Source organism: Coturnix japonica, chromosome 1 (genome assembly GCF_001577835.2).
Source record: "Coturnix japonica isolate 7356 chromosome 1, Coturnix japonica 2.1, whole genome shotgun sequence".
Lineage (NCBI taxonomy): Eukaryota > Metazoa > Chordata > Aves > Galliformes > Phasianidae > Coturnix > Coturnix japonica.
The window spans coordinates 54,812,490-54,829,127 of NC_029516.1; the positions used below are offsets into that span (position 1 = coordinate 54,812,490).

General features: G+C 37.1%; 1 protein-coding gene across 6 annotated transcripts in view; it reads right to left on the reverse strand.

Annotated features, from left to right (window-relative positions):
• Positions 1 to 16,638, reverse strand: part of DGKI (diacylglycerol kinase iota) — a 199,526-nt gene that overhangs the window by 75,331 nt on the left and 107,557 nt on the right. For all 6 annotated transcript variants that reach the window (XM_032445600.1, XM_032445592.1, XM_015866633.2 and 3 more), the window contains 8 exons: positions 13,018 to 13,131; positions 12,295 to 12,432; positions 11,045 to 11,123; positions 7,307 to 7,362; positions 6,369 to 6,431; positions 6,075 to 6,148; positions 4,487 to 4,598; positions 2,930 to 3,129 (listed from right to left, as the gene is read on the reverse strand). In XM_032445600.1, the coding sequence (XP_032301491.1) occupies positions 2,930 to 3,129; positions 4,487 to 4,598; positions 6,075 to 6,148; positions 6,369 to 6,431; positions 7,307 to 7,362; positions 11,045 to 11,123; positions 12,295 to 12,432; positions 13,018 to 13,131 (836 nt within the window). The remainder of the gene's footprint in view (positions 1 to 2,929; positions 3,130 to 4,486; positions 4,599 to 6,074; positions 6,149 to 6,368; positions 6,432 to 7,306; positions 7,363 to 11,044; positions 11,124 to 12,294; positions 12,433 to 13,017; positions 13,132 to 16,638) is intronic.

Here is a 16,638-nt window from a genome sequence, read left to right on the forward strand (position 1 = left end):
ACTAGTTTGTTACTTATCTCTATTGTAGACCTAACACACTGTAGGATGAGGAAGAGATTATGTCTGCCTTTTATGTTTTAACTGTCTCCATTAGAAACAAGCTAGAAGAAGCATTCTTATGTATTATTCTTAATACACTGAGAAAATCACTATTTCTTAGTAGGTGATTCAACAATTAAAAAAAAAAAAAACAAAAAAAACTACATGTTTTGAAGGAGAACGACCACAGTCAGGAAGATGGGCAGCTCTGACAGTCATGAGAGAATCATTTTTCCAAAGCCCGCTTGCTCACAAGTGACAGAAGTTTGGAGTTTCTGTTGCCTCTCATCTGCACTAAAAATGGGTTCTTGAATTTGACATACTGTTATTCCACAGAAACTAAAAGGCATCCAAAAAGCAAACAATAAGCTCACTACCCTTTCTAAATCCTCCTCTCTTCAAAACTCCCAGAACAAATAAGAATAGGATAATAAAACAGAAACACGGTGTAAGATTTCTAAAAAATAAAATACTTTTCCACTTATTACATTGGATTAGATAAAATTTCAAAGAACATTCCCACTGTTCTATATATCAACACATCAAGGTTAGCAATAACAGCAGCTCAGAGTTACTGTGACACAAGATAATGTTAAAAGCAATTTTCTTGCAAGTTGCTCAGGAACAGTTCTCCAGCAATTGCAGGGATAGCACCAGGGATAGCACCAGACCTACTCACCAGTCTCAAACATCTAACATTCAGGTGGCAATCTTAAGAAGAAATGTATATATGCATATACCAAATATAAGAATTTGATAATACAAGAAGTATAGATACACATTTAATCAAAAGCTTTCTCTTGTGAAATACTACAAATCAGCATCATACTGAATTAACTTAATAGAATATTAAATGCCTCCTGGAGTTTAACATTCCACTTACTTTTTGTCACAGTAGAAGATTCAACTCCTCTCTCATTACCCTTCCACAGTTGTTAGAAGTGCACATTCACACACACACACACACATATACACATTATTTCCAACGCACGAGGCTGAAACTATTGTAGTTGTGAGATCATCTGTATTTTTCCAAACCACAGGTGTGCACACATAACTCGATCAAATAAAAAGACTCAGCACCAAAGCACAACTGACGTCACTATGACTCTGCATTTCTCTACTACAGTTCAAATTTGGATATCAAAAGCCAAGCACAGCCATGCTGCTTATCAGATGAAATCAGGAATCAGATCAAAATATCAGTAATTTTCTTTTTAAAAAGTAAAGACATTTGCATTAGCTCCCATCAGTGTAGAAAGAGATACCTCAGGACTGTTCTCTACTAAATTCCAGATTTCAGAAATGAAGGAGCTGAGGTGGCTGGATGAAATCAGGCCTGACTGCATATAGGCAATAGTCTGCTATTCTTCACTGTTCAAGAGCAATGAGTATGCCTTATGCATTTTCCTGACAAACAGCAATTGTACATTACCAATATGTGCCTCTACTGAAGCTTAAAGCATTAGTCTCTGAAAGAGAACCCTATGTGCTAAACTGAATAGGAAGATACTGAAAGTAACCAAGGAGGATTTGATTACATGAACAGATTGACAAACAGAAGATGGCATGACCCTTTAAAGGGCTGAAGAAAAAGTTTGAAGAGAAGCAATCTTTCACTGCATGACAAAGACTGAAAACACAACCTTTAAAATACCAAAAGAGGTGTGTGTGTGCCTGAGACCTTGCTGACTTTTCCAACTATATTAGTCTAATGCAAGGCATTACCTCTCTTCAAAAACACTGCTTCATTAATTTCCTGTCACCATAACAGATGCAACAGCAAAATCCCCAAACTCAGCTCCCCAGAAGAGTGAAATCTTCACTGCATGGATGCTTGAAGGAACTTGATAACTTCAAGCTTTTAGGCCAGTACCTGCCTGTATAGCAGACCGATTGTTTTGCATCACTTGAATAATTGGAAATAGCAAAGGCACTTACTATCTCTCATCTTACCAAAATAAAGACCCTCTGTATGAGAATTACAGCTCCACAAAAATAACCTGAATTATTTAATAAAATACCATTGTATTAGCCTTTTCTTAGATTAAAATTAAAATTGTGCTTGAAACTTAAAAATAAGGTTTAATTATGAAAAAGAAATTTAATTCTGTGTTCTTTTCCTTGCAGTTCCTGTTTCCTGTTATTTTTGCTTTTCTCTTTTCATCCTTTCCACTACTTGTGCTACCTCCACCTTCTGCTATGCATTTTCCTTCTCTGACTATATTCCCCTACCTTTTCCCTAATCACTGTTTCTCTATTCCACCAATCCAGTCTTCAGTAGTGCTATCTCCTTCCATTGAGTACGGAAACTAGAGGAAGAGTTATGTTTTTATCTAATTTCTACTGGACTTTCTTTTTTGGGTTTCTGTACCAGAGAACAATTCCCTACAAAGTGCAGATGTCCCCTGCCACGCCTCCAGACCCCTCTCCTCCAGGAGTCCAAGGCAGCATGTTCCCATAGTAGAGACTGCAAGATGTCCTGAGTAGTTCTTGATTGTGGCAATTTATCAGAGTCTTCAAAGGAAACTAAAAATCAGACTGATAAAACTCAGAAAACAAATCACAAGAACATTAAGGGCTAATACCATATATGAGCAGAGCCAACATAAACCAAGAGGCACAACACTGAGCCTTCACATACCTCTCTAAATAAATAACTAAAAGATACAAGCCTTCCTAAAAGCAAGGCAGCAGTGAATCCAGAAGGTAAAAGAACAAAAGAAAGCCAGTACAGTAGAAAGTTCAGGATATGCGATTTCTTTTTTTTTTTTTAATATATACATATATATTTTTAACGCACTGCAAGTTCAATACATGCAAATTCCAAGACTGAATATGCTGGTCAGACAGGCCTCCTGGCATTAGGACATGCATGCATCCAACTCACTCATTCAACAAAGGCATGGATGTTCTCCTCTTGCTCTTCTGCACCATGTTGGCTTGGTTCCTTAAGGAGATCCGAATAAGCGAGGGAGCCAACCGACAAGGTTCACCATCCACTTGCATGGGGATAGACTTGTACGTTAGAAGTGTCACCTCACGGCACTGATGCAACCTCTCTCCATGACCACCCACTTGGAGAGCAGCCTTGGGGAAAACAAAAATTAAAAGGGAAGAAAAAAGATGCCTCAAAACAGATATTCCAGCCAATCTAAAAAATCCAAAATGCACCTTTTTGCCAACAAGTATTAGTCAGCATCACTTGCATAAGGCATTCACATCAAGGACAGTGGATGTACTTTTGTACAAAAATTGAAAAGCAGGACTTAACATTACACAAAGAAAACTGGTAGGCAGGAAGCAGACGAAATAGGATAGTTGCCTGGTCATATGCATCATGTTTCATCATTTTTTATATGTAAAGTATATTTTACAAACAAACACAAAAAGTACATATACACACATGCTCAAATGCCTATCTGTGTTTCTTCTTAAATGTTTTGATACGTTTTGTTGGTTTGTTTTACACTAACTATAATGCAATACATATTTCTTTATTTTTGCCTTTTAAATATTAACCCTAATTTAGTAAATCCAGGAGACAGAAAGATGATTACCCCTTCCTGAACAGAATATAGTCCTTGATGTGAATTAGATAAATCTAAAATCCCCAATTATGAGAGTTTACATAGCAATTCAACATCAAGACCAGGCAGGCTGAAAAGAGCAAGAAGAATCTTGTTAAAAACAGTTAAATGTCACATTCAAGAATTAATTCCAAAGAAATGTAGCAAGGAGGGCATGGTCAGATTCTTCAAGCTCTAGTGTTTGTACAGTAATGTGTTTTTATTAATTAGTAATGTAGGAATGTGACTATTAGCTACAATATGCCAGGAAAAAAATCTCAGGAAGCAGTCAAAAATACTAGGGAAGGAAGGGAAGGGGAAGGGAAGGGAAGGGAGGAAGGGAAGGGAAAGGGAAGGGAGGGAAGGGAAGGAAGGAAGGAAGGGAAGGGAAGGGAAGGGAAGGAAGGGAAGGAAGGGAAGGAAGGGAAGGGAAGGGAAGGGAAGGAAGGGAAGGGGAAGGGAAGGGAAGGGAAGGGAAGGGAAGGGAAGGGAAAAAAACCTACACAACTAAACTTTAATGTCACTGATTGAAATATACAAAAGCTAAAAAGAAATTGCATTAATCATTTGACCATAGAACGTTCCCACAGTAATAACATCTTCATGCTGTTTGATCAACCGTCATAATTTTGCTGTTTGAGATCATTTTAAAGCACTGCTAGCTATGAGTGAATTTGCAATACTTTGTTATTATTAAATATCACATCTTTTATTTTATTTAAAAACTACAGTTTGTCCCCTTCATTTAAAACCTAGAAGCAGAGCATATTTTGGCTTCAGCTGAATACATGGAGTTATGTTGTTCTTACATTAATGTGGACAAATTTCACCAAGTCTGGTCACAACCTCAGGCAGCGTAGCACCTGCAGTATACTCACCAGTGAGGCCATGGTGAATCCAATGACTTCAATGTAGCCATCATCATGGCGCTGAGGTTCAAAGTCTCTGTGATCTCCAGGGTTTCCCCAGGGCATTGTGCCAGCACAATACCTGCAGAAAATTTGGAAAGCAAGCTTTGAGAACGTAATTTTCCATGATGGGTCCTGACTATTGGCCTGAGTCTTGGCCTGTTCTGATCTCCTCCAATAGAAACCCAAACAAATGTTTCAGGATTCAGTTGAAGGACAATTAATAGTTACACTGGCAAGGACTGAAGAAAGGGGGAAAATGCTCCCTAATTTCTAAGCTGGTACATCATTCACAAGTTTATTCATCATGGTCTTTAGCAGGTTCCTCTACAAGCAAGGAAAAGGGAGAAACACCAAACAATAGGCAACAGAGTAGCAGCATTCATTGTTTTCCTTGCTTGGTCTATTCTGAAGATTAGATATTGAGCTGCATCGGCACCTACAATTTGCCTGCATGAGGGTTCTTTATCCTTTTTGCTAGGAACGCAAAGGGCTGCAGCAGCAGCCTCAGGTCTCCATTTCCTCTCACCCTGCTGACTCATAAGCTCTAGCGGTATAAGGATTGCAAAAGATTGCATAGCTTGTGGAGGCAGGGGAGAAATGAATAGGAACAGATGCAGCTGTTGTGTCTACCTTTCCTACCATTCAAGGATGGAGGTAAAAGCAATCTAAAGAGTAAGAGAAGAAGGGAGACACAAAATAGAATCTTGCAGTGAAGGCAGTGCAGGACTCCCATGTGTCTGGGATTGCATGTAGAGCAAAAAGTTAGGCTGTCTAATGCAGTAGCCTCTGAAGTGGGGTGCAGAAGACAACCCACTGTGATGTAGGAAGAAAATATATTCCATATTATTAATAAAATTGTATTTTAAATAGTCTTTATTTCATCTTTGTCACATCTTCTTTTAAATTCTATTTGCATCTGTTTTGTAATGTGTATAATCTACTAGTACAGTAATACACAAATATATAAATACACATTTTCATGCTCAAAAATGTTATCAATTACAAAAAGGAGCACACAGTCAAAAGATTTTGGAGACCACTGGTCTAGAGAGCAGGAGAAAGACAAATTTTAAAAATACAGACATATTTGGAATATCTACTATATTGAGAGGGGAAAAAAAAGCATTTCTTTCAACAGGTTTAACGTTCTTTTCTTGAAAAATATTGATATTTTTGCCTTTCACTCTATTTCTAGTAAAGCAGAAGACCAAGCAGCTGTGTCTGGTTTACTATCTGGTTTGCAGGTTAGATGCACAACATTTGGAAGCATGTTTGTTAAAACAATATTTTCTGCTAGCTCTGTATCATTGGAAACCCTTTTCAAAGGATAATTTTGCTGCACCCCGGCCTCTGATTCTTTTTCATGCTGCTAATTAGCAGTATCATAAGCAGCTAGCTCTCAGGAAGGCAGCACAGTAGCAATACACCTCCTGCACATCCACCCAACCTGTAACAACTCTCATGTATCTTATCCTTTTTTTTTTTTTTTTTTTTTTTAATATTAGTAGCAGTAATATTACTTTCTATTTTCTCCAAGCATCTGTCTTGAGCTTACCTGGGAATGTTTAAAAACACTATACACTGGAACTTCAGCTCCTGGATCTTTGGAGTCAGGTCTGTACCATCACACTACAAAGCCAAAGTGACAGAGCACAGAGAAATTGCTGAATGGAGCCACAGACAAGAGAAGTGTTGCTGCTTTGTAACAGCTTTCCCAAGACTTTCCTTGGAATGTGTTGCAAATGTCATGCTCAAAACTGAAAAGTAACAGAGCCATTAAACTCTCACCTCACTCTCTCTGCCTTTCCCCACCTCTTTTCACAATACTAAGACAATTTCCTTTACTTACCACAACTTTAACGTGCTTGGATAAATCTCTTGAGCTTCTTTGCAAGAAGTCTGAAAAGGCTGCCTGCAACAGAAACAAGAGCAGGAATGGTCGTCATTGCCTCCTCTCTTTCCAAATTTCTTATCAGAGAGCTTATTACCTAGTGCTATCCTTTTGTTAAACCTATTCTTTCCTGATTTTGAAAAACATGACATATATATATATATATATATATATATATATATATATATATATATATAATTTCCAAATTTTATAATACTTCCTTTGAGAGGTTAGCCAGAGAATGTCCTTTGGTAGCCAATGGTATAAATGCAAATTCTTGCTCACGTTTACAGTAATGTGTCCTGTGTCATGAAGGCACATGGGCGTGCTGGAAGCCATCCTCTGGTAAGCCATATAGTATGCCACGTATTATCAAATGATTGTGTCTCCTTAAACTGAACTTTAACATAAAGTATTGTACACATCTCTCCAGAATAAAAAAGCAGGTTCCTTTATTTTCCTATTCACATATGAAAATATGTCACTCCAAATAGCTGATCACCGACCTCTACTACCTATGACCACACATCCAAGACAACTACTCAAAGACAAAAAGGTGCAAGCTAATACTTAGAGAATTTCTCCAGGAAACTCAGTACCAGTGTGCTGCCCAAACACTGGAAAAACTGGAACTCTTTGCCAATAATCTTGTGAGCCAAAAGCAGGGGGAGTAAAACATGATCAGTGCTGTGTCTAAAGGAGCACTGTAAGACAATCAGCACTCTCAAACAGGTATATGTGTGTCATTGCCAGAAAGAGGACATGTGAATCTTAAATTGCAACAGGCAAAATGAACTGGCATCAGCCCCTCGTGCGAGAAAGTGAGAGAGAAGGGATATAGTAAAACATCCAAGCAACTAATATCACATCATTCTGTAAAATGAATCACAACTCACCCCTGCATAAAACATTTTATTTCTAAATCGGCTGTTGAATTTCTCTGGATTTGCTTCTGTGAAAGGATACAAAGGAAAAACATGAGCACCCAAATAAACCGAGTAGATTCCATCGTACCTTCAGATTCATTCCTAACACTATAGAGCTTTTATACAGATTGCTGAGTATAAGATGAACACTCTTTTTCTTTTCTTTTAGGTTCCTGCATCTGTGCCATTCTCTGTTATCAGATTTCAAACACTGATATCCAATTCTTCCCCTTTCCCATATAATGAAAGGAGATGGAAACGTGAGCAAAAAAAGCAACAATAACACAATTGGTTTATTTACCATCTTTCAGACAGTTTGTCTCCATACCATTTGCAAGGCTTCCATGTCCACCAACATAAATCATATTTCTTTAAGAGTTGTTAGAAACTCACAAAACACTAGTTCTGCTTCAAAGCATTGGTTAACGTGTTAGTAAATTCTGAGATGAAAAAGTCCTGATGCATCAGAAAATGGAAATCTAGAAGGTACACTGGAATTGACTTCTCTACCCAAGTATCCATGCAGTAAACTATAAGAGGTTATTTTAAAGCCTTTGTAGAGATGCTTCAACTCAAAGTTACTGAGAACTTTAATAGTTCAGTACTAAGGCCCATGCAACAATTCATTATTCTCCTCATTAAAATAAATGCTTGTTGGTTTATTTTTCTTATTTTGAACATTTCTGGTTTCAACTGCCAACCATTAAATTCTATTATATTGCTCTGTCCATTAGATTTAAAGGACCTCAACCATCAGATATCTTCTCCCTGAGTAAATGCTTATGGGTGGTGATTAAATCACCTCTTAATATTCTCTCCAATAACCTAAATGGAGTTCCTTTGATCTCCCGGCATAAAGCATGTTTCTCAGAATACAAATCATTTTTGTGCCTCCCTGGGGACTGCTATCCTAGTCTGCAGCATTCAGAGATTTAAGAAACAGTCCTTCTGATACTGTATTCATTGACAGTACAGTGAATTGCCTATTCTTGCTCAGTTTTTCTCTAGTAAAATCATCCAAGCACTGGCCTAGTTCTTCTGGCTAAAGCATCACACTGTTGTAAACACTTCCAAATTGCTTCTTCTCAAATGACCACTTGAAACAACTCATCTAGTTTTAAGTCACTACATCTCACAATATAATGCTCCACTTCAAAAGAATGAGCTACTTCATTTACTGTGTGATTGTTTACCAACCTTTTTCATCACCTTTTTGTTGTGCTGCATGGGTGAGCCTAGAATACATTCAGGGTCACCTTTTCTTAATACTATTAATTTAAATGCTAAGTAAATCTCATCTTTTATTCACTTACTGAGCTAACAGTTTTTCACAGAAAGACTCAGAACCCCATGCTACAATGTGGGTGAGTCCTGAAGGCTCAATTAAGTGCCTATGGTTCACATTCAGTGACAAAGATAACCTTGACGGTGACAGCCACCAGGATGCTGGCTCCCACAAAGATCTTGTGACAAACACTGACCTGAACCAAAGGCCCAGTTTGGAATCAGGTAAGTAAAAAGGAGCCGTTCTGTGGTTAGGGACTTAGCAGTCTTTCAAGATACCAACCCGCTCCTACACCTGACATGGCAGATGAGCAAGTGTAGGGAGGAGGCATTCTTTCTGCTAAGTGAAATATAGCTGATATTTGACTAGAGTGCAATTTTCATTGCAGAAGTAAACCACTGACTGCATATCCAAGGCTCACTCCATCCTCACCCTTCTCAAGCTCATGTCAACAAGAGATGAAGTGCATATTCCCTGCTCTACCAGAGCAGAAACATTATGAAGGGGGAAACTGCAACCTCTGGAAAGATTTTCTACCAAGAAAGCTTCCTGAAGAAGCAGAGCTAAATGTGTTGGGCTTGGAGCCAGCCCTCAAGGCTCAATCTCATTACTCACAAGAAAAGTGCAGAGGTTGCTATGGAAAAGGCCACATTCACATAGAGGTTCCTCTGAGACACTGCAATTACTGTTTAGTTAAAATATAACAATTGAGCAATCTCCACAGCATAAATGGCCTGATACAGAGAGAATTCAAATCAATCTAATTTATTTTGGATTCATTTCATGGTGATCTAAAAGAATACTTCTGGGTTTTTTTGTGTTCAGAAGAGCGAAGGTTCATCGGCTAACAGTTTTTTGTATTATGTTGGTTTGTTTTTTAATTAAGAACAAAAATGTGTGATTTTAATAGTCCCACATAAACTATATACAACTAGTTCTCTTACTGGGCCAGGTGCAATGGTCCTGCTAGTGCTACAGGCTTTGCTCAAAACTTCTAGAGTTTATCTGGACTTTTATCAGTTGTAGAAGATATCATAATCTGTTCTGCTTCACTTAATTGCACGTGAAACACAATAAAACCCATGCATCAGCAACAGAAATATAAGCTTTTCTCTCCTAAAACACTGAAAAGTGACTTTGTACCCTTTATCATTTGAGATTATAAGAAACACCAACAGAATGACTTATAAGAGCAGACATTTGGACTACAAAAAGCTCTCCTAGCCACACACACCCACTCAAAGACAGACAGCTTGCACTGCCAAGTATTTTTTCACCAATGTAAATTTTTAAAACACTGGCATCTCTGGAATAATATTCATTCTTTATAGGGTACCATAACTTCATTATTAAGTAATGCCTCCATTAAGTGAAAAAGTAGCCAAGCATTTCATCTATACAGTATATTCAGTCACATTAGTAATGCATGGCAATATACATTCATAAAAAAATAAATGCATACAGCTGTCATCATTTCATTTCCATGCCCTTTTGTGGCCCCTCATTATTATTCCTGAAGCTTGAAGCAGTCTTAAACATTATAAAATATGCATTAGCTCATTCCATCATGCACTCTGCTCTTTATTTAATATGGCATTCAGGAGCTATCTTTTCATTTTGTGATGACACATTGATAATATGAAAATGAAGACAAGGGAGGCTGCCATTCAGAAGAAAAGCATTCTTATAAAGCTGAAATGACCAAAAAGTGAACACAAGCAATTGGAGATGGTCCGTGTACACAGGCATGCTTGCCTAAACCACACAAATCTTCACACTTCACATCACTCCAAAATCACATTTGGGTTGAGTGGTATAACTGTCATCAGCAAGGGAACAAGCAAGATGCCTCAACAGCTGAAATTGCTGACAGTTTGTGGACTTCATTAAAGCCTTTCATTTCCATAGATATGTTCTGGGTCTGTACCAAGTCCAGTGACATTATGTTATATTGATCCATAGGAAACAGCTGTTCCGTTTGAGACTGTAATTATCCTCCTGCAACTCTGCTTCTCTCACGGCCTCACAGATCTTTTCCTCCCTTCACTTGCACGCTGTAGGGGAAACTTGAATTTGAATTACATTTGTTCTTTCTGGTCTTGCACTGACACTTGTGTCAGCAAATCTCCTTTATGACTGTACCAGGTTTCTACTTTTAGAAGGTCAAAAACTTTGAAAAGTTCCCATTTTAGCTCTTCCAGTGGGTTCCATTTTTTCTTGTATTTTCTTTTCCTTTTTGAAATTACCAAATCTCTTGGAAATTTACTATAAAACTGATACAATTGCTTACTTCCTACTTGTGGTTTCTATGTTCTAGCAATCTTTCCAAATTACAAGAATTCAGAAAAGGGCATTAAAGCCAAATCTATTTGTAATTTATAAAATAATTACCCAAGGCTAAGGAAGTAGAACACTCCTCTTACCTCTGGATTCGTGGAACTCCAGAGTAACATGTGCATCAAACCCAAGGCTGAAGTAGTTATTGAAGACATTGAGTGGAAGCTATAATTAGACAATAGAAAGACATGTAAAAGCAGCACAGATTAAATATTCCATGGCACACCAGGAATTAACTATTTTAAATTTGGCATCTCCTGAAAACCTAAAAAGAAAATGGGAAGTTGATGTAAGAAGTTGTTCTTCTAAGAAGGCTAGTAATAACTTGTGGGAGATGCTTCATACAAAAGCCAAAGAATGCAAACACATTTACTGAGCTTTATGATCATATTAGTATCTTTGCTAACACATTATAAGGTTCCTCATTTAGTTTCTCACTGAGATTTTCCAGAGCATTTCTCCACTTAACATGTCAATATATAGGTTTTGCTAATTGCTTGGCACTTCAAGCTCAGCATGATGAATAAAACTCAAGCTGTGTTTTTCTTGCTTAATATACAACCAGGAGCAATGCAAGTCCCATACAAGAAGCCCTAATTTTATTGAGGATGCATGAGATAGCAAAGCACACATCTGGCCTCTTCATCATTATACTGGCCCAGCAGAGCTGTACAGAGGGAACAGTAGCAACCAATATATAAGATGGAAATTCTAACTGAAAAGAGGAAAATGGTTCACAGAATTTTTATTTTTTATTTTTAAATGTCAGTGACACTGTTAACATTCCCAGCCCTATGACTTATCAATATATATGTGATCCCCTCTCAAAAGAGATGATGTCACTAATGGAGATGATACAGAGACTTGCACACAAAGACGTTAAATCCAAAAATACACTACTCTTAGGTGTAAAGAAGGGAACAGTTAGTATTCACCAGCAGAATCCTAAGTAATATAAAAATATCTGTATGTTTTTAGATGTGTCTCAAATTTAGGAATGAACAGTGAACACTGGGTTCCTTCTTCTGCCACACTTAGTTAGCTGGAAGGAAAACAATGAGATGCCATGGATTTTTACCAGGCTTTGATTATTGAGACAAATGCTCAAAGTGTGGGTTACAAACAACAAATAAGATGGCCAATATATATTAAGGTTCACATTAAGGCCAATATATATTAAGGTTCCATGCCCCTGGAGGCACAGAAGAGTAATAGGAAAAGATGCAACAATAAATTGAAAAGGTTTTACATCTTCAGCACTCAGGTCTCTCATGGAGTATCCCAAAAATGCTCTTATTTATACTATAGTCTCCCTAGGAAGAAAAAAGGCTCTAACCTTACGTGACCCATCTTCCAGCTCATCCTGTGGCAAATCTGGGTTGCGCTCAACCTGGAGATTCCATCGGTCCAGCTGGACAATGGTCCCATCTTCTACATGACACAAGATCTTGGACACAGGCTCATCTGTGTAACCCTGGCAGCAAAATGAGTGTCACCAAAGTATCAGCCATGGATAGCCAAAGAAAAGCAAATCATTCACTGATTACCTGGAAAACCTCCTTCCTTTCATGCATATCTAAAACAGCAGATCAAATGTTCTTAAGACCATGTCAATTTATTGCTAGATTTTGATATAAGAAACAGTCTGATCAACTGTTACTTAAGATCACAAGTTTTAGACAGGCATGGTAAGACTAAGACTGGAATTCAAAGCATATTTGCCTTTCATGAAATAAATCCAGTGCCATAGTCAAGGAAAACTACAGGGAAATAAAGTTAAAATAATGCTTAAGATATAAACCTACATATAATTCTCACTATTTGGCCTGAAACACCAGACAGATACAGCTCTGCACCTTTTTATTATAACATTTACATTATTAATAATTCAAGACACAAAACTGGAAACTGAAATAAGCTGTTGTGTCCAAGTCAAGCAGACCTTGGGTAAAGTCCTATCAGCTGTAATAGCCAAAAAGAAGTTTCACAGTACTACACCACTAAATCAGAGCAGCAAGTTGAGAACCCACATGTAAGGGTAACCCCAGTCAGTGCTTACCCCACCCCAGTTGAGGGTGCGGGCAAGGTCATTTCCAGTGCCAAGTGGAAGAACAGCCACAGGAGGCTGGGGGGTGAGTTGCAGCTCATCTAGGATTGAGAGGATCCAGCCAACCTAAAAAAACAGAAAAGCAATAAACTGTTAGTAAGGAAGATTAAAAGGGAAGGAATTGAGGGAAAAGGCATGTTTTGACTGAATTGCTGTCACACAAAAGAACAAGCTAATAAATAAATAACTAGGAAAAAGAAAAAACAGCGTATACAAAAACTCTACAGCTGCCCCATCTGAGGTTTTTCCTCCCAGAGCACTGGTATAGCAGTCTCCATGAAGATCCTGTATAAGGAGAAGGAAACGGACACAAATTCTGTGTATTGTTAATAGCACACCAAGATTCCAAAGAAAGGGGGTGGAAAAGTTTCTGCCTAAAAAACTGTTATGGAAAAAAATAAAAATAAAAAAAATAAATAAATTTTAAAAAAAAAATTTAAATTAGTTTAAATAAATAAGTAAATATTAGTAAAGAATCATACAGACCACTTAAAATTTTGAATTACCCTTATACTAAATGGAAAAAGATGCAAGAGGTGCTCTAGAAATGCATGTCCTGGAACATAGAGTCCAGATCAAGTCAAGTAGAGATAGAGCCACAGGTCTCCCATTCCCCAGAAGAGAGACTTTAGAGCTGAATTGTTATGCTCCGAGCAAAGCAGATATATATAATTACACATAAATAATCAGTACAGGGCTAGATTAAAAGACTAAAATACTCAGGGCTGAAGACTGGGGGTTGGAAAAAAAGAACCTGGATCTTTTGCACAACAAGCAATTGACTGAGAGTTGTATCTTCCTCTCTCACTTTCAGTCTAATCTGGACCACCTAAAATTTTTCAATAGGAATCTAACATAAGAACAAATTAATGTAAAATCTTCTGTTTGTATTAAAAAGCTCTTTCCAACAGGGAACGGAGTATTGATGAAAATATTCTCAAAATTTATATGCCTGAAACTCTTGCTATAATGAAATAGCACTACTAGATTATTTCTCGACTATAATAATAATAATAATAATAATAATAATAATAATAATAATAATAATAATAATGATAATAATGATAATAATAATAAATTAATAATAACAACAACAATAATAATAATAATAATAAATTAATAGTAATAATAACCTATGAGAAAATGTCATTAATTTTGAATAATTTCCAAAAAATATAAAAATAAGAAAATAATGATTTTTTTTTCTTATGTCAGTGTTCAAAAACTGTATCTTCACTAATACCATGAGTTTTTAAATAAGACATAAAACTGAATGACAGATTCCACCTGGACAGGATTTTTCCACTCTCAACTAATATTTCTGTGATTTTAGATAGATTTTTAACCCAAACTGGAATGAAACTGGAGCTTCAAGAAACCAAAACCTAGGTATTTGGTACTGCAGCTTGAATCTGAAGTACTGGAGAGGGGGGTGGCCTGACAGAGGGTGAGAAGGAGCCAAGAACCACTGTATCTGATATTCTAGAATAAGTCTCTCCCCAAGTCTCTTCATAGATAACTTAATTTTATATAAATATTATTTATTAAACACTTACTTATCATAACTCATTGTCCAGTTATTCAAGTGTCCATGTGGGATGCAATCTCACATCACAAATCATTGTCTAAAAGCACATGAATAACTTAAAACTTTCATGAGCTTGGATGTTACCATGTATTTCAGTCTTTCATAGGTGCTATGATATGACTAAATAAAGTCCTTAAGGGAATGTCATAGGTAAGTCATCATCTAATTTTTGAAAGTCAGTCCTCTGGCATTGTGAACAGGAAGACAGAGAAAAGAGTTCTGAAAACTCCCACATGGCCAAGACTTGTTAAAGAGTCCTTTGTCTTTGCCATTGACTTAATCCACACGTTTGTGCTTCAGCTTGTTACAAATGGTAACATTACAAATACCAACCAGTTTTATAAATGCTTTTAACTTTAAGTTTTAACCAAAACCTCAAACTGCTCATTTATACTTGCAAAACTGCTCTTTAATTTGAGGTAATCTCTAAACCTCATAGAGCCAAAGATGTTTTTACAGTAAAGGATGATAAAGACTGTCATTTCCCTGTAAACAGATGTCTCCTGACTGCTTTGAAACCAAAGTTTTCTACCTACACCCAGGAAAGTAACAGCAAACAGCAGTGATGGAAAAGTTACAATAAGTTCTAACTCACCTCAATAATGCAAGATAACATCTGGTCTCATTGAATATTCAGTAAGTCCATTTGAGTCAGACTTCTCATTTCTGGATGTAATGGCTTTGGGAATAGCTAGATATTAATTTGCTTCAAACTGAGCAGCAGCAAATGTAATAGTGTAGTGCTGCTCTTACCAATGAGAAGGTGCTGCCCCCTGTTGCTTTCACAGATCAGCAAACGAAAAACAGAGGATGCCAGGGCTCAATGCACTTCCATTTATTCTATTTTAATATTTTAGAATGAAGATCTTCCTCCTATGAAAACATTGGCTTCCTCAGACAGAAGCTTCAAACACTTTCAGAAACAAATTGAAAACGTTTCTTTTTTTAAGCTCTATTTTTTTATTTTTTTTATTTTTTTTTTTTTTTGTTAAAGTAATACCTCATAAGTTTCTCAGGGAGTGTTCCAAATTCAGTAAGAGTAATATCTCATTGTCCCAGCTACCAGCAAGATGATAAACAAATCACGTTGTTTCTTCTGTCTTTCAGGGGAAAGCACTAGTATTAATGACCGCTGCATCCAGGGTTTCAGAAGTACTCACAGAAGCAGATAGGACCTGAGAGTGTGTTCAGCTCACTTAAACAATAGATAGATAGATAGATAGATAGATAGATAGATAGATAGATAGATAAGATAGATAGATAAGATAGATAGATAAGATAGATAGATAGATAGATAGATAGATAGATAGATAGATAGATAGATAGATAAAAGCCTCCCAGTGTATGAGTATGTACTTCCATACATCCTGTCCAACCATTGCACCCTGCAGCTACTATAGTTGCAAGTATTACCAAATGTATGTTTGAGGAACTGAGCTTCATGGAGACTAAAGGTCAGTTTAGTAACTGTATTTCAACACTCAGTGGTACAAAGTGAAAATTATAATATTCTTAAGAACAGGCAAGAGCAAAGCAGCTGTAATTCCTTCATTACCACTCCTGGCCTCTAAGTCCCAAACTGCAGAGCCTGCCTCCATTTGAAGGTGCCCAAATCTTTTGAAGATCTGACACTACTCCCTCTTCCAATGACACAAAGTAATTCAATTGCATATCCAAAGAAACTTCTGAATCTGGAGATCAGGCACATCACAGTCAAATAGCATGACAGCTTCCTCACAGTGGATTTGTAAAGAAGGTGAGAAAACTAGAGGCATTTGACATTTGACTGTACTCGGGCATAGTGAAGGCAATAGCAGAGAGGGGTAGAAATTAACATTAAATGACCCCCAGACACTGATTTAACCTACTAGACCCTCAGTAAGAGGAGGCTGACAATGGCTGTCCTCATTGTTTTAAGCTTTACTAAATCTATGCGTAAAGCAGATAGGATCTAGGACATTAGTACATAAGAATACTGTCCCATC